A 17,955-nucleotide genomic window follows, 5' to 3' on the forward strand; every position below is an offset into this window, starting at 1 on the left:
CACGTCTCTGCCCTCCACTCCCATGCCTCAGTTCTCCCTGGCTGTGTCCCCCACCCTTCATCTTGTGTTTCCCTCGAGATAGTACACGTCCGCAGAGGCTGGCATCCATGTCTGACTCATCCAGACCCGCCCAAGTATTTGTTGAGTGAAAAAAAAATGAATGAGAACATATGAGAGGCTTTATATGAAGTCATGAAACCGTGGGGACAATCCATACAAATTTAGAGGGACTGCTGTCCTTAAGGCATGGGGTAAACCAGGGACCCCCTGAAGAGGGCTTCTCTAGTCCCGGGCCCGCAGAAGCAGCTGGCTTCTATTTTTTCAAACACAAAATCCAATAGCAACTTTTTGTTGTTGCTGTTTTGAGACAGGGTCTCTCTATTTAACCTTGGCCCTCCTGGAACTTCTGCAGACCAGGGCTGGCCCTGAACTCACAGAGATTCTTTTGCCTCTGTCTTCCAAGTGCCGGGATTAAAGGCATGCACCACCATGCCTGGCCTAGTAAGAATGTTGAGACCCACTGGGTATTGTGTAGTAGAGGGGTTGGACTTTATTTTATTCATTTATTTAGTGGGTTTTTTGTTTGTTTATTTGGTTTTTGAGTTTAAGACAGAGACTCACTATATTGTTAGTCCTGGCTGGCCTGGCACTGGGTGTGTGAATCAGGCTAGCCTTGAACTCTTGAAGATTGACCTATTTCTGCCTCCTAGGTGCTGGGATTAAGTGTTACCACCACACCTAGCTTGGACTTTATTTTTTGGTTGCCCCTGTTTTCCCACACATCGTACAACTTGTCATCCTCTGTATCATTTCGGGAGACATCAGTCATCACTCAGTGATCTAATCTAGCCCTGAATGAAGCCGGGAAAGATGGAACACCTAGAGAGAGCCTCCATCATCCCTCTGTACTGACTTCTAAGAGAGGAGGGGTCAGGAAGTGCTGTCATTGAGCACACATTCAAAGTGTGCTCTTTGAACTATTTGGTCTCTCATCTATGAAATAAAATGTCATACGGTTGTTTGGGAAATTAGGTAAGATAATTCATGTTGGGGCCTTGCAGATATGCATTGGCCCACATTGTAACTAATGCTTCCCGCTTGGCCTTCCTACCTCAGATGGTTCCAGACCTTGATCCACCTACTAAAAGGCAACATTGGCACCGGACTCCTGGGGCTGCCACTGGCAGTGAAGAATGCAGGCCTCTTGGTAAGGGTTTCAGACATCCATGCATTGAAAGTTATACATTAGGGCCCTCTGTGTGCCAGGCACTTCCTAGGCCCTGAGATTGGCTCGGTGACTTTAGCTGGCAGTCCTGCCCTCCCTTTGACTCTCCACACATAATCTGCTTGCCCAGCACCATCATGGATTCAGTGATGTTGACCGTCCAAGTGTTGACCTTGCTGATCACCAGCAGGATAACTTCCCTCCTACATCCCAGAGCCCGCCGGGAACTTCTGCTCTGTGTATTCATTGTCTGCAAGATTAACTGTCTGGAATAGGTCTGAGGGCACACACAGATCCAATCTCCTGAACCATCTCTCTCTGTCAGCTGGAACTGTGTCTCTAGAAGTGCCTCAGTAGCATTTTATCACCTGTGCATCCGATCCCTCTTGGACTTTCTCCTAATTCTGCCTGCTTCTCTTTCTTTTGTCTGCAACCTTGGTCCCTAGCTGGGTCCTCTCAGCCTGCTGGTGATTGGCATCGTGGCCGTGCACTGCATGGGGATTCTGGTGAAGTGTGCTCATCACTTATGCCGCAGGTAAGAGCCCTGAGCCATTTCCTGAGGGGCGTAGCTTGCCAGCATGGGTCCTTCATCAGTCTGAAAGTGGGCTGTACAGCTCCTCTGGGTTCGTCACCTAGCTGGGGATGGCTGCTGTCACTGTGGTGTTACCTTCCCCTGCTTATTATTATTATTTATTATTATTATCATTTTTGGGTTCATCTATTAGATTTACACTTGTCCAACAAACAGAGACCGCATCCTAATTTCTGTGCTTGCTCGTTATTGCCCTGAAATACTTACTCTACCAGGTGCTTCTGATTGCGATGAGGATTCCCTGTCATTTGCTTAATACCTGTGACCCAGGAGTTGGAAGAGGGCTCATTTGGTAAAATGCTTAATGTGTAGGAAGGACATCTGAGTTCAGAAACCCAGTAAGCACATTAAAACAAACAAACAAAACAAAAATGACACTGGGTGTAGAGGTGAGCTCCTGCAGCGCTGCACTGGAGAAGCAGAGACATGAAGTTCCTGAGGCTTCCTGGACAGCCATTCTAATAGTGGGCAAACTCCAAGCCCAGGAAGAGCCCCTGTCTCAAAAGCAAATGGGAGAGAGTGATTGGGGAAGACACCCAGTCTTCCTCGTCTGGCTTTCATGTATGTGCACCTGTACATACATACGTGAACATGTATGCATGTGTGTACACAAATGTACATGCACCCCACATGTGGACCTTGCAGGGCTCAAAAGTCCCCTAGGGTGTCTCCATTTGTTCTTTTACTGTCATTGTCTAACCCATCCATTCTGCTTTTCCTGTATCCCACCCCCACCCCCCAGACTGAACAAACCCTTTTTGGACTATGGGGACACAGTGATGTATGGACTGGAATGCAGCCCCAGCGCCTGGGTCCGGAGCCACTCCCACTGGGGAAGGTAACTGACTGCCCTTGTTCCTCTTGGCCACAGCTCCCAATGTGGGGACCAGAGACAAGTGGGCATGATGTGGGGACAGTGCCACGAGTGGAGGGTAGCGTTGGGGTTGGCTACCCCAACAAATGGTAGGCTGTGAGCCCAGCCTTCTCTGGGCCTCAGTTTCCTCATCTTTAACATATGGAGCCTGATCTACAGGACCAACCCTGAAAGCCTCAGGCTGCGAGGGCTCTGGTTTGTTTAACAAATGTATTTCATGTCATCTCTTGTAAATGGCACAAAAGTATTTCTAGCTTAGAAAAGGAGCTTCTCTGGTGTGAACTGTGTTGTCCCCACACTGCAGGGACTTGTGGTCTTTGTAGGGTGAAAGATGCATGGGAAGAGAAGAGAAGCTGGGACCAGGGAAGAGGTCAGCAATGGAATGTGGCTAAGAGGCCCCAGGATGGAGTCTGGCTGTGTGGGATGAAGGGCATGGGATGAGCAAGGGCAGTGTCCAAAGCAGGTGGGGAACCTAGGAGAATTTCTCCCGACTTTTCAGGTGACCAGAGAGAAACAACCCACTTTTCGTTCCTGTCTGTAATGTAAAGAATTCACACTGTCAGGGGTCTGTGTACCTTTCTTCTCCTTCCCTCTTTCCTTCCTTTATTCTCTCTCTCTCTTCTTTGGCAAAATCAGCTGTTGAGGAACAGCCAGGCTGCCAAGTGTCTACCATAGTTTATCTGTTCCTCCCTCCCTCCCTCCTTTCCTTCCATTTTCCCGCACACCCTTCCTTATTCTCATAGGAAGAACATTGTTTGCACTTGGCAAGAGGACACAGTTTGAAAAATAGAATTAAATGCTGGTCATAGTCCAGCGGCACGGGTGCCCTTCTGTTTTTTTCTGGAACTTTCTGTGTTCATATACACATGCAGATGCTCTTGCATTCACCCCTTTTTGGCAAGCGGCTCTTCCTGCGTGTGCCATTTGGAAACTTGCTTTGTCTCCTTTGATGCCTTGGGTAAGGTTCCTCCAGAACCAGTTCCAGGTCTGACCCATTCTTTCTCACTGCTGTGCCCTGTTCCATCAAGAAGGGTCTGTAACCCTGTTCCTTTTGCTGGGGCTTCAGATCGTCACCAGCGGTGGCCGAGTGCTTCAGCCAGCAGTCTGCCTTGGTACCTCGGCGTATTTACCTGCAGCTCAATGTAGGAGGAGGCTGAGAAGGGCCTGCTTCCTGGTCTTTCACGCCAGGGGCTCTCTGTAGCTTTAGGAAGGAAGACTTGCGCTTGGTGGATGGGCAGGAGAAGGCCAGACTGGCTGTACTCTGGCGATGCCGTGAGCTCATGCAGAAAGGCAAGGGAAGGGACGTGCAGCGTATAGATAGCCCCTCCACACCCTCCTCCCTAGAATCTGGACAGGTGACACCACAGCTCGTCCTGACCACCTGCTCAGATGGTCGTCTCCCCGGAAGCCTTCGGATCTGACGGCCTTTGTTCCTCTCGCCCCTCTGCAGGCGCATCGTGGACTTCTTCCTCATTGTCACTCAGCTGGGATTCTGCTGCGTCTACTTTGTGTTTCTGGCTGACAATTTTAAACAGGTAGAGTTCTTCTGCAGGGAAGGGCGAGAACGGAGTGATTTTGTTCAAGGCCCCTCCCAAGCCAAATTGGTTTGGGTTTGACCCTTTGGTGTCTGATTCTCATCTGAAAACCTGTCGTGGAAAGAGACCTTGACTTTCCTCGCCTGTGTTGCCATCAGCTGTCTTGAGGTCCTTTGACTCTACCTGGCTGAAGTCTTCCCTACCTAAGGAGAAGCTCCTCCAGGGCTGGTCTTTTGTAATCCTAGGCAACAGGCGGAGGAAGCCGCAGTATGTGGCACCCCCTAGTGTTACTTCTGTGGAAGTCTTTAGTAAAGGAGACTTTTTTTCTGGAGAAGTGCTCAGCTTTGTAGAGGCTGCTGGGCAGGCCTAGGGGCCAGGGGCCATTAGCTCTTGACAGAAGCCGGGCTTGTATCTCTCAGACATAGGGTGTCTGAGACCCATGGCCCTAAAGACTGTGTTAATGAGTTAGGGTCAGAGCCTGTGTCCCAGCTCTCTGATAAGCCAGGTTCAGCCACCTGTCCTGAATCAGTCAATTAACAGAGTAGACTTGATAGTGAAGAACAGAAAAGGACGTATTCCATATGGCCTCTCTGAGAGGAAGGGCCCGTGGATCCCCACCAAGTGCATCTTCAGGGTCCTAACAGGAGATTAAGGTTCAAATAGAAGAAAGGAGATAGGAATAATTACTAGCCCTGGTCAAGGTGCCCCTGGCCCATCATTGTCTGTGCTTCCCTCCCTCCTGCAAGGTGGTTTTACAAGTTGTCTTGTTGGCACAGTGTGGAATCCCTTCCATTTTCCAGGAGACCAGTTCCCCATCCGGCTGGCACCAGGTCCTCCTGTTCTCAGTGGGGGGGTTCCTGGGGGGGGAATTCCAGCTGTCTAAGATTCCAGAGTCCAGATAGCCAGAACAAGGACTCACGTGTTTCTTTCGCGTGTTCCCTTTCATTTCAGGCGTGCTAGTTACAGCTGGATCAGGGCCTGCAGGCTTTCCCCTCTGTTTCCTGAGCACCAGCAGCAGGAATGCTTAGGATCAAGAACTCAACACTGACTTTCTGTCTGTCTCCCACACCCTTCTGCCTTTTATGAGACATGATCAATCCAGACTTAGCTGGTTCTCGCAACAATGAAGACTCCCAGAGAGGTTCCTCAGTCATAGGTGCCCACATAAAGACCCTTCACTGAGGACTTTCCTCTTTTCTTCTCATCCCAGGTGATAGAGGCGGCCAACGGGACCACCACCAACTGTCACAACAACGAGACTGTGGTCCTGGTGCCCACCATGGACTCTCGACTCTACATGCTCGTCTTCCTGCCCTTCCTGGTGCTGCTGACTCTCATCAGGGACCTGCGCATCCTGTCCATCTTCTCCCTGCTGGCCAATGTCAGCATGCTGGTCAGTCTGGTGACAATCTACCAGTTCCTCGTCCAGGTACGGCCCCAGGCTCTTCCTCACCCTGTGGACTAGGGAAATCAAATGGAGTGGTCATACCCTACTTACTTGTGGCGTATGTAGTCCGGATGTGGCACAGTTTCCTGGGGAGGTGGGAGCGGATGTTTCCTCCAGTGACAGACCAAAGAAATTATCCCACCTCGGATTTTTGTTCTATATGTTTTATGACATTTTTCTTGGGCTTTTATTTTGTTGGTATTGTTGTAGAGTTAAGCTTGTGTTTATAATTGGCAAGCTCCTCTGTATAGGGAACTTTCTCCGCTTCCTTAGTTGGGTTGTAGATGGGCGTCACCAGCATCAGCCACTCAGCTGATGGAATGATGGCTGTCCTTTTCACCTGTCTCAGTCACACAGCACCCATAGCTGGGAACCGTGACACTCCCTACCCGCAGCTCCATCTGACGATAGATGAACCTGGTAGCTGTCTGTCACTAGCCCACGGTAGCACTGGTTTCTAGTTTCTTTTCATCTGCGACTCAGGAATAGTTTCTAGATGATCTTGTGCTCAGGTCTCATCTTAGAGCAGAGATACCTATTTGTCTATATCCTGCATACTCAAATGCTTCTCTTTTTCCTGAGAGTCGAAATTTTAAAAATTAAAATGATAGATTTACATGTGGGTATATGAACATGAGTACAGGTGCCGTAGAGGCCACAAGAGGGCGCCAGGTCTTCCTGGTGTCACATAATAGTAGTGAGACATTCAGTGTAGGTGCTGGGAATTGCACTTGGGCCTTCTGCAAGAGTAGTATGTGCTCTTAACGATGGAGCCACCCTCACCCTCAGCTTTGACTTATGTTTTTAAAAAAATCATTTTGCTGCCTTTGCTCAGCATTCCTCAACATTCTTCCCTTATGCTTCTTGATAGTTGGAAGTGCTCAGCCTAGCGGATGAAAAAAATAAGGTGGGGGAGGAAGAGACTAATCTAGAAATCATGTCTTCCAGGTTTATCTCTGTGGATGTTTGCAGAGTTGCATGGCCATTATTATATAACTGTGTGGTAGTAATCGATTTGTTTTTTAGACCAGGTAGCCCAGGCTGGCCTCAAACTCACTATAAACCGTAGGTTGACCTTGAACTCTTGATCCTCCTGCCTCAGCCTCCTAAGGACTAGGATTACAGATAATGCATTAATAATGTTTCCTCGATATTATTTCATAGTCAATTTTTCATGTTCTTCTTTACTATCTCACGTACACAGTCCAAGCTGATTTTGAACTCCTGATCTTCCTGCCTCGGCCTCCTAAAGTGCTGGGTTTACAAGCATGTACTCCAATGTCTGCCTTTAACTTTTACTTTTTGTATAGTGTGTAATATTCTGTGATATGTTCGGCATGTGGCTAATCGATCTCTTCTCTTGGAGTGTTTAAGATGGTTTTCCTTTTCTTTGCTAGGTAGCTTTGACAGTTTCTTTATCTCTTGAGTTTCTTCTTTTGTATCAGATGTCTGGGGATGGGTGGGGATGTCTCACCGAGTGAGAGTGGGGCTTTATGCAGGTGTCAGCATGTGGGCAGTTGTGCTATACTGGGCAGATCTTTCTTTATCCAGAGCAAGCAGGGGCTTCCCAGTCTGAAGAGAGAGAACGCTTGACTGTTTGTTAGCTTCTTCCTTTATATATATATATATATATATCTTGGATTTAGGAGTGCTCTGACTTTCGATTCAAAGCCCCAATCTCTGAGTAGCCCTTGGCTTTGTTCATCTTTTTCAGAGTATCCCGGACCCCAGCCACCTCCCCTTGGTGGCTCCATGGAAGACCTACCCTCTGTTCTTCGGCACAGCAATTTTTGCTTTTGAAGGCATCGGCGTGGTAAGAGGGGCACCATGGTGTGGGCCTGAGTGCTTGCTAGCACCCCAGTCTCCCCACTGTCTGCTTTAGTGCTTAGGAACCCCCATTGGAAATCATCTTTTGAGCTGGATGTGGTGGCACGTGCCCTTTGTCCCAGCACTCGGGAAGTGGGGATGAGAGGATCAGGAGTTTGGGTCATCACTGGCTACATAGCTAGTTTGAGAACAGTCTAGGTACAGGAGACCCTCCCCTACCCCCACAAAAAGCAAGGTAGGGAAGCTCATGCTTAGGAAAATTGGCTGGAGGCAGCAAGCTCAGGACAAGTGTCAGAGTCTTGCTGGGGGCCATGCTGCTGTGAGGTGAAGGACACCCCCAGCCTCTGACGTCTCACCTCTCCCCACTCCTCGTTAGACAGTGGGTTCTGAAGCCCTTTGTGTGCCTGAGAGTGGAGCTGCTGATTGATTAGCTGATTCACTGTGCACTAAAGGAGAGTGTACTTGGGGGTCTGGCAATAAAGATTCTATTTTCTTTCAAGATGTCCTGTGTGTGTGTGTGTTTTCATGTGCATGTGTTCACCTGTGCGTGTGTGTGTGTGTTTGTGCACACACACGAGTGTGTATGCTTTTGTGTTTGGAGGTCAGAAGTCAACATCAAGTGTTTCCATCTTGCATGTCCATTTTGGGACCTAACCTGTGTCACTGAACTTAGGATTTCCTGCGTTGCCTAGACTGTTGTCAGGCCAGCGAGCTCCACTGATCAGCCTGTCCTCCTCCTCCACCCTCCCTCTGCCAGGTGCTGGGGTCACAGATTCATGCCACCACACCTGGCTCTTTTGTGGGTTCTGGGCATCTGAACTCAGGGTCTCGTGCATGCACAGCAAAGCTCCCCAGGCCCCCGATGATGCTAGTTTTGTCGTGTGCCCACTTTTCTTTCTCACGTGCTTTCTTTCCCCTTACGACTTTTTTGTAGGTGCTACCCCTTGAGAACAAAATGAAGGACTCACAGAAGTTTCCGTTCATCCTGTATTTCGGGATGGCCATTGTCACTGCACTCTACATCAGCCTGGGGAGCCTGGGGTACCTGCAGTTTGGAGCTAGTATCAAGGGCAGCATCACACTCAACCTGCCCAACTGCTGGTATGTGGTGGGGGAGGGGACTGGAGGCTTCTAGAAGGTGATGGGTCAGAATGTTGCATTTCTTTGTCACTTGGCTACCCTGACCTTGTGATTCCTGCAGCAGCTTGTACCGAATTCATGTGTGGATCATCTGTCTGATGAGGCTTTCTCCTGGGAAATATGGAGCCCCAAAGAACTGAGTATCTATACTTGGTCATTTCAGACACCTGTGGAAGAGGGCAGGCCTGTCTGGGAGTCACAGACTGCTGTGTCGGTGGGCTGCTGATTCTTGGGAGTCCTTTCTCGAGTGTCTTTCCTAGGTGGACATGCTATCGGGAAACCCTAAGACCTGCAGAAGTGTCTGGATGTCCCAGAGCGTGGGCTAAGCAGTCTCTGGTTGGAAGTTGAAAACCCCATTTTAGAGAGCAGCTGTTCTGCTCACACTGAGAAACACCCAGGGACCGAGAGCAGCCTTTCCTTCCATACAGCCGATTTGATGGCACTCTGAGTGGAGAGACTGGGTGAGGACAAATAGAGAAAATTGCTGACTCAATAGGGCCAGTGTGTAGCCCAGGATCCTAGGCAGCAGGCATCTGAGGGTCCCCCCAGCTGTCTTCGCCACGCTCAGCTGCCTTCAACTCACCCTGTGCTTCTGTAAGGTGCATTTACGTGGATATGCCTGCAGGGGACGCTCCTGACTCCGGATTTAGCAGCTCTCTGGAGGGCTCAGGGTCTTAACTCAAGGCACTGCCCTATGACTGTTTTCCCCCCCTCAAAGAGTTTGTATTGCTTACACTTAGCAAGAGAGACTTTTTTACCCACCCTAGTCTTTTCCAGGGTGTCTTCACAGCTTAAGAGCCTCATCTAGGCGTTTAGTTCAATTGCAGCAATGACTTGTTCACATTACACAATAAGACATTTAAATCAAGCCCAGAGCGGCCAGTGGCTCTTGCTGCTCTATGCTCCGGTCTTGATGAAGGTGGGTTTCTGCTGAAGACAGAGTGGCCCTTCCTGTGTGTACTGAGTCAGGTTCAAAAGCACTGTGCTCTGGGGTGCTAAGTTGGAGTGTCCCATGGTATGTCAGTGACCTCCGTGGAGAGTTTCTGAGGTCTGTGGTAAAAGGCATCTCTGTTGGGATGGGGAGGGGCCTATGCTCCTTTCCGCCCCCCACCCCCCACGAGCTGATTCTAAGATGCGCTGAATTGCATGGGAAGGGCAAAAGTGCTTGTTGGAGTCCAGTAGTTGTTTTTGAAAGGTATTTGCTCGTGCCCACAAGGCAAAGATTCCAGATATACAGAAGGTGTAAAGAGAATGTTTTACTACACCATGGGGCACAGTCTCCGCATTCACAGTGTGTCACTCAGCGGTGTGTAAGTGTGTGTGTATTGTGTGTGTAGGTTCTTTCTTTTCCTCCCTCCTTCCTTTCTTCCTTCCTTCCTTTTTTTTTTTTTTTTTTTGAAAGTTCTCATGCAGCCCAGACTTGTCATGTAGCCGAGACTGATCTTGGACTCTTAATCTCCCTGCTTCCTTCTCCAGAGTGCTAGGGTTATGATGTACCTGGCTCGCCTCCTCATTTTGAAGAGTACTGTGATTTAGTCAGTTTTCTGTGAATTAATGTTTCATTTTTTTTATAGTCTTTCCTTACACAAAAGCTATGGAGGACTAATTTTTAAAAATTAATTTGCATTTAGTCTGTGTATGTGTGTGTGTGTGTGTGTGTGTGTGTGTGTGTGCATGGGAGAGGGAGAGAGGGAGGGAGAGAAAGAGGAGAGAGAGAAGAGAGAAGAGAAAGCCAGGCCTAAAGCTTCTGAGTCTGAAGACCCTGTGGGTTGGTGATCTTTCCAGTTGTCTCCAGGGTGCAGGGTGGCTTTGGCCTCTGTCCAGGACTGTCAGAGTGCGCCGCCATGCTCCTGAGAGCACCCACTCTCTGCAGGTTGTACCAGTCTGTGAAGCTGCTGTACTCCATAGGCATCTTCTTCACATATGCTCTCCAGTTCTACGTCGCGGCTGAGATCGTCATCCCTGTCATTGAGTCCCGAGTGCCTGAGCATTGCAGGATGGTGGTGGACCTTTGTGTACGCACTGCGATGGTCTGCATCACATGTGAGTAGAAGACATTATTTCTGCATTTATTTAAAGCGGTAGTTCTCAACCTGTGGGCTGTGACCTCCTCAGGGGTCACCTATTGGATATCCTGCATATCAGATGCTTACATTCTGATTCATAACAGTAGCAAAATTACAGTTAGGAAGTAACAACAAAATAATTTTATGGTTGCAGTCATCACAACATGAATTACTGTATTAAAGGGTCACAGCATTAGGAAGGTTGAGAACCACCTACTTAAAGCCTAGAGGACATCTGAATTGTTCCCCATTGAGAGCCTGGCACACAGCCACGCTACTGAAGTTGACGCATGAAGAATTGGTTTTCAGCGATCCCCAGAGATTTCTGAAGTAGGGACGGTAGTTTATAGATGAGGTCTAAAGTACAATAGAGAACAAAGACACACTGCTATTGTTCCAGCTGAAATGGGTAACAATCTAAAAGCCTCTTCAGAGGGCTGGGGATGTAGCTCAGTTTGCAGCATGAAGCCCTGGGGTTCCATCATGAGCACCACTGATGTGTGGTGCACACCTGCAAGTCCAGCACTGAGGAGGTAGAGGCAGGAGGATTAGAGGTTTGAGGTCAACCTGGGATATATGAGACCCTATTTCAATAGATGATAGACAGACAGACAGAAGATCAAGGGTTTGAGTTCAGCCTGGGATATATGAGACTCTGTTTCAGTAGATGATAGATAGGTAGGTAGGTAGGTAGGTAGGTAGGTAGGTAGATAGATAGATAGATAGATAGATAGATAGATAGATAGATGACAGCTAGGTAGATAGATGATGGATAAATGGATAGATGGCTGGGTGGCTGGATAGGTAGATGAATGGATGGGCAGATGGATAGATAGATAACTGGATAAAAGGATGGATAGATGGATGGATGATGAGTTGACAGATAGATGAATAACTGCTTCAATCACATCCACTAGGATGTCTAGACAGGAGGGTCAAGAGCTCAGGGCTAGCCTGGGATACACAAAACCTTGTCTCTCTCTCTGTCAATCAATAGCTAGCCACTTTACCTTCTCTGCAATGAAGACTCATTAGTTTGATTGAAGGTATGTGTTTGTTGTTTTAAATAGCTGTCCATCTTGAGCTGGGGAAATGATCCTAGATTTTTTTTTTATATATTCATCTTTGAACATCTGTCAATTAACCTGGTTGTTTACCTCTGTTTTTTTAATTTCCCCTATACCCTATCCTGAGCCAAGTAGTATAAGTTAAACATTAAAATCAGAATATAACCTATGTTCTGTTTGTTGAAAGCAAGGTCAATTTTTAAAAATTAACTTTTCCTCATTGCTTCTGTGAGTTAAAATGGGGAATTCATAACCAACTGGCCCCTAATTTCCGGTTTGAATTTTCAGGAGATTTGCAGTTTTTCAAATTAAGCTTTTGTGTTAGTTTTATTGTTTTGGGTCGTACATCTCATTACTTACTATATCAAGACTTCCCCTTAAATGTCCTTAAATTACTTAACCCTAACCTCTACCTTTGAAATAAAGACAGGCCTATATGATTTTTCTTCTCCCTCTTCAGGCTCATCCACACATACATACATACATACATACATACATACATACATACATATATATATATATGTACATACACACACACATATATGTTTGTAAACTGAACCGAAGTTAAATTGGTTTTGTTATTGTTGTTGTCTTATTTACTATTATATGCACACATGGTGGTGGGACCCATGTAGAGGGCAGAGGACAGCTTGTGTTGAATGACCTAGAACCTCTGACCTTACTGACCCCCATATTTGACTCACCATTGTTTTCCTGCAAGGACAGTGGGTAGAAAGCCAGCCTTCTTGACGTCTATCTAGAAAGAACTCTCTAGAACTAAGGGGGTGACCTTGATCCTCTAACTTAACCTTGGGCAGCTGCTCTCCTGAGGATTTCTTGCAAACTGAGTCTGATCATCGTGGGTCCCCCAGCTTTTTGGAGTATGCCTAACCCTGAGAACTCTGTTTTCTCCTGCTCTTTGGCAGACTCCAGGCTGTCTCCTGGCAGAAACAGCCCTGGAGACAGATAAACTAAGGAGCAACCAATCACACAGACCGTGATCTTACCCTCTGCAGCGGCTCCTGGTGCCCACTCTGTGTGTCCTCCATGGTTTAGCTCAAGTGTTGAGGAGACTGCTTCTGTGTGCACAGTGGCTTGTCTCATCAGCTCTGAGGGCCTGCTTCTTGAATCTATAGGGTATGGAGCATTCAAATAACTTGCCTTCCCAATGCAGATCCTCCAGAAAAAAATAGGTTTGTCTCTGTAAAATGTCCCGAAGCATAGGGTTTACTTCCCGAAAGGCTTATTCCTACGCCATCCTGCAGGAACTGGCAATCCCTGGCTCTAGACCTCATCCTGTCCTTAGATTCTCTCAGTTTTTCTGCTGTGTTTTTCCTGGCTCTGTCTGGGCCTCACTGTCCTTTGTACTGAAGGGCACTCACAGGGACGGGCTGTGTTTGATCTTTGAGAGCATATTCTGCACTCCCATCTCCTGTGATCTGTTTGGGTCCTTTGTGCTATGAAAGGAGGCAGCCCCTTCATCTTTGCCAGCTCCATAGCTTTTCCCCACTTCCCTGGAGACTTTGAAGTAATTGTGGGAGGCAGAAGAGAGGCCTCTCAGGGCAGCACCAACTCAAATGTACTTGTGTGGGTTCATTTTGTTCTTTCTTCTCTGTGTATTCAATTCTTGTGGTAAAGTTGATTGGTGAGTCACTTTGCATCTTGATGTGGCTATTTTCAGTTATATCCGCGTACTTTATGGGCAGCTTTTTATTTTATTGCTGTCTCTAATGTTTTATTTTTCCTTCACTTCATCAACTTATATATCCAAGAAAAAATAGGGAGATTTCAGCCCAATCTCTTATTATTTCAATCTTATGTGTTTGGATGTTTTACCACATGTGTGTCTGGTGCCTGGGCATCAGATCTTCTAGAACTGGAGTTATAAACACCTTGTGGGATCCATCAGTGTAAGGAAGTGAGTAGTCCCTCAGGAAGGCCCACCCACTTTTCTCTACCCCTGCCCTCCCCTTTGGGAGAGACTCAATAGAAGACCAGCTTGGAGAGTGGCACACAGCTGTAGTCCCAGCGTTTGGAGGCTGAGGCAGGAAGATCTCCAGTTCAGTGGTAATCTAGAATGCATACTAAGGCAATCGTGACGTAGTAACTTGTGATGGTGCTGTCACAAGCCAGGAGAGCATAGTAATTCTACATCTCTGGTCACGTATTGCCCAGAGATTGGACTAGATAGCATCTTGATCTCCTTTGAGCCCTATCTTCCAAATGTGGACCCAGGCTGAATTTTCTGGCCAGTGAGCATAGTCCCAGACATTCTTCACCAAAGATGTCCCCTCTCTCTGCAGGTGTTCTGGCCATCCTCATCCCACGCCTGGACCTGGTCATCTCCCTGGTGGGCTCTGTAAGCAGCAGCGCCCTGGCCCTCATCATCCCACCCCTGCTGGAGGTGACCACCTACTATGGGGAGGGCATGAGCCCCCTGACCATCATCAAGGATGCCCTCATCAGCATCCTGGGCTTCGTGGGCTTTGTGGTGGGGACCTATGAGTCTCTGTGTGAGCTGATCCAGCCAAGCCATGGCGAGATCTCCACCAATTCCACCAGTGCCTTCCTATAAGGATCTGGGTGTGTTCCCTGCACCTGCCAAGCCCCCACTCTCGTGTGTCTCCCAGTAGTGTCCCCACAGCCTCAGGTATGGTTCAGCCTCTGGAGAAAGGCAAGGTTGCTGCCTGGGTACTCCTCCACCTGGCATTGGACCCTGGGGTACCTTGAGTTTGGGAGAAGGGAGAGGAGCAGACATTCCACTTGTGATGGTGCAGTCCCTGCTTTCCTCTTCACGCCTCCTCCCTCAGCCCGGCCGGCCTCCCCCATCTGACCGCCACACCTAAATTCCCCTTAGCACAGCTCACTTTATTTACAAGGTAATGTCCTGCTCCTGGCATTTCCTCCTTCCCAGGGCCAGGGCTAGATTAAATAAGGGGGGGGGGGGGGGAATCTGATGTTTCACAAAGCCAGGCCTCTTTGTCATCGGGCTCCCAAATGCTGTGTACCTCACTCTCCCACCCAGCTGAGTCCTGAGAGGCTTCTGGACCCCCAAACCCTCAGACCATACCACCATAGCTCTCACTTCCCCTGCGTAGGTCACAATACTGCCCCCTTCATTCCTTTAGCTCTTAAAGATAATGAGATGCTGCCCAGATTGGAGGTATTTATAACTTACTTAAGCTTACATTTGGGGATCTGACTTCAGACCCGGCATCATGTTGGGTTACTTCTTCAGCAGCTTGCACTTGGCTTCTCCTGCCACAAAGAAACCTGCTCCAGGGGACCATGGTACAAGTCCTTCACTCTCTTGGCTGTGTGGCCTATGGGCCATTCTTTTTGTTTGTTTGTTTGTTTTGTTTTGTTTTTTTGTTTTCTGAGACGTGGTCTCACGGCACCAAAGTTGGCTTTGAACTTGCTGTGTCAAGGATAACCTTGAGCTCTTGGTCCTCCTACCCCTGCCTCAAGTATTGAGATTACTAGCATGTGCTGCCCCACCCAGCTGGCTCAGAGACCTTAAGTGTGAGCCTGCACCACCTCTAGGCGATCCATGCATACATGGACTTCCGTTTATGAGTGAATCCATATGGGCATTTGGAAGTACTTGTGGTGTGTTGGCTGAGACAGGGGTGTGGGTTCTGACGTTCTCTTCGTGACACTACGCACAAGGGTCATTGTTTACAGTTTCCTGGGGAGAGAGCAGAAGCCCCATCTTGTCCCAAGCTGCCTCTGTATCCTAGGCTTCCAAGAAACCACTAAACACTATTTGTGATCTGTATGTCCCCCATCACACCTCCTATAGAGTCACGTGGCTTTTAGGTCTGTCACCTCCGGGTGGGACAGGATTTGCCTTGAACCTCAGTTTAGAGAAAGGAGCAAGAATTGAACAGGGTCTTGCTTTTGTGTTTGACAGAAGCTAGAAGGGCTGTGGGCCCGACCTTGCAGCCAAGTCTTTTCCTGCTGTTCTGTCCAGGGCCTGCTGAGTGACTTCCAGGTCTAAGCATGGGAAGGGTGGCCTCTGACTTACAGCAGCATCTGGCCCAAGCAGTGATGCTAAGTGGAAGCATTGCAGTCTCGCTGGCCCTTAGCCCTTAGGAGAGCAGTGCCTTTCACATCGTCCTTTCTGCTCATTTGCATCTCCACAGGTGCTTCTGCGGCTAGGTGCCAGCCGGGTTTCACAGATGCCTTGCTTTCTGAAGTCTCAGGCTGGAAAATGGCCAAGTAGGTTCAGACGCTGACCTGGTATTTCTGGGCTTGGGCTCCAGCAGCCCAGCTGTGGGCCAGGCTCTCTTCTAGAAGTCAGCTGAGCATGGCTCCCCGGATGGAGGAACAGTGTATTCAGAATTGTTAAGAGGTTTTAGAAGTCAAGACCCAGTGCACAAGTCCAACAGTCATTTCAGGGCCCTTGGCCTGAGACCGTGTGGAGTGCCTTCTTTATTTAGCACTAGGCTAGGGGCAGCTTCCCTGGTGTGACCTCTTGCTGTGCTCCTAAGGCACTGCCAGTTTGGTGGCTGGACTCTTTCAGGAAGATCAGGGCCTTTCTGGATGACGCCAGGCAGCTGCTCAGCATGTGGTTCCAGGGGGAAGAGGAGGCGGGTCCTCGGCTGCACACAGCCTACGGTTCCCAGGAGCCCTGAGTCAGGCCTCTCCTGCTGTCACTGGGGAACCAGATGGCCCCTGGTGAGGAAACACTCAGATAAATGGAAGGTTGAGGGGAAGAACAGGCAAGGCCAGATGCCCCAAGGGCAGACAGGCTGCCTGATCCTATCAGCCTGGTCCTTGCCTGTACCCACAGTTCAGAGACCCATTATCCCAGACTTGAATGTGAGCACTGCCTGGGAAGAGTGTGATCCAGCCTGTGCCGCTCACCCTGCCCCAACTAGAGCGGCATCATTTGTAATGTGCTGATGTCTGGGGTCAGGAGAGGTATGGGTTAGCTTAGCCCCGCCCACCTCCCCTCTCTAGCCACACCTATGGGCAGGTGCTCACTGTCTGCCGGTCACCCATGGAAGTCATGGCTTGAGAGTGGTCGGTGGTCTGAAGGCAGATCCCAGGGCCTGTCCTTAGGCTCGCTCATCCTCAGATTTCTTCCCCTATTCGGTGGCATGTCTTTGGACACTGCCGTTTCTCCTGGTCTTCCCGGGAAGTACGGAGCTCCACTCATGTTTACAGCACTCTCTGTCCTCTATACATGGAGGACAGGGCTTTGCTCTCCCTACTGGCCAGCCCCAGCCACCGCTCCCACTGGGACACTGAGGCTTGCAGAGACCTGATATGGGAACCAGACAGGATGGTGGGACCTGGCAATCAGGAGGGTGGCGCCGAGTGGACTTTAGAATTTCATTTTCTAAAGTGCATTACAAATCAGATACCATTAGGGGGAAGCGAGCCGTCTGGCTGCCTTGGAAACTGTGGTCAATATTGAAGGCACTTTAGCCCTGCTGGAGGCGCCGGCTTCCACCTGGCCGGTTCCTTCCCTTTCTGTGTATCCTGAGTCATTCCCTGGCCAGGGACATTAAGCCGTGCTCAGAGGCAATTATCAGAAAGAAAAAATAAAAGTGGAAAATGAGACTGGAAGGTGGCTGGTGTTCGCCCCGTGCTTTGGTTTAAATCAAGGTGATGTTGAAGAAGCTATTTTCTTTCTTTCTTTTTTTTTTGTAATGAACAATAAAATCCCATGTTTCTATTGTAACTGTCAGTGAATGTATGAATCAAGGACCGAGAGCGCTGCCGTGCAGGGTGCGATAGCCAGACAGCACCGTGTGTCCTGTACCTCCCTGGATGTGATTTCAGTATGGTAAGCACACACATGTGGCTCATGTCAGAACGTCTAGGTCTCAGTTGGGTTGAACACATGGATCTTGTGTTAAATTTCCACTTCAATAAATGAATTTATTTTTTATTTTTGAGAGGTTGCAATTTGTGTCTTTGTTTTCACACTCCAAAAAATAAATCACTTGGGATAGGTCCATCTGTTGGAGGGAGAGGGGATCTGAGAAAGGGTCTGGAGATTTTTTTTTTTTTTTCTGTTAAACAATCCTGCCTCCCTAAACCAACTTAGCATTCATTCCCTTGGAATCCTGCGTAGAAATTTCCAATGCCTTCTGCATATGCCAGGAGGTAGTTTTAGGTGTCAGCTTGGTTTTGGGGGCACATAAGAGCCTAGGTGTTTGCAAATGTTA

General features: G+C 48.6%; 1 protein-coding gene across 3 annotated transcripts in view; it reads left to right on the forward strand.

Annotated features, from left to right (window-relative positions):
- Window positions 1–17,682, forward strand: part of Slc36a1 (solute carrier family 36 member 1) — a 33,888-nt gene extending 16,206 nt beyond the window's left edge. Inside the window, exons 3-11 of one of the 3 annotated variants that reach the window (XM_050157699.1) lie at window positions 1,117–1,207; window positions 1,672–1,760; window positions 2,560–2,655; window positions 4,142–4,226; window positions 5,437–5,655; window positions 7,388–7,486; window positions 8,435–8,601; window positions 10,514–10,683; window positions 14,077–17,682. In XM_050157699.1, coding sequence (XP_050013656.1) covers window positions 1,117–1,207; window positions 1,672–1,760; window positions 2,560–2,655; window positions 4,142–4,226; window positions 5,437–5,655; window positions 7,388–7,486; window positions 8,435–8,601; window positions 10,514–10,683; window positions 14,077–14,348 — 1,288 coding nt within the window. In that variant the 3' untranslated portion in view covers window positions 14,349–17,682. Of the gene's footprint in view, window positions 1–1,116; window positions 1,267–1,671; window positions 1,761–2,559; window positions 2,656–4,141; window positions 4,227–5,436; window positions 5,656–7,387; window positions 7,487–8,434; window positions 8,602–10,513; window positions 10,684–14,076 lie in introns of those variants that run through there. The other 2 variants (XM_050157700.1, XM_050157701.1) reach the window with 2 other exon arrangements.
- Window positions 17,683–17,955: the final 273 nt, after the last annotated feature.

The sequence above is a fragment of the Alexandromys fortis genome, unplaced genomic scaffold (genome assembly GCF_014885135.2).
Source record: "Alexandromys fortis isolate MF-2015 unplaced genomic scaffold, M_Fortis_MF-2015_v1.1 scaffold_103, whole genome shotgun sequence".
Lineage (NCBI taxonomy): Eukaryota > Metazoa > Chordata > Mammalia > Rodentia > Cricetidae > Alexandromys > Alexandromys fortis.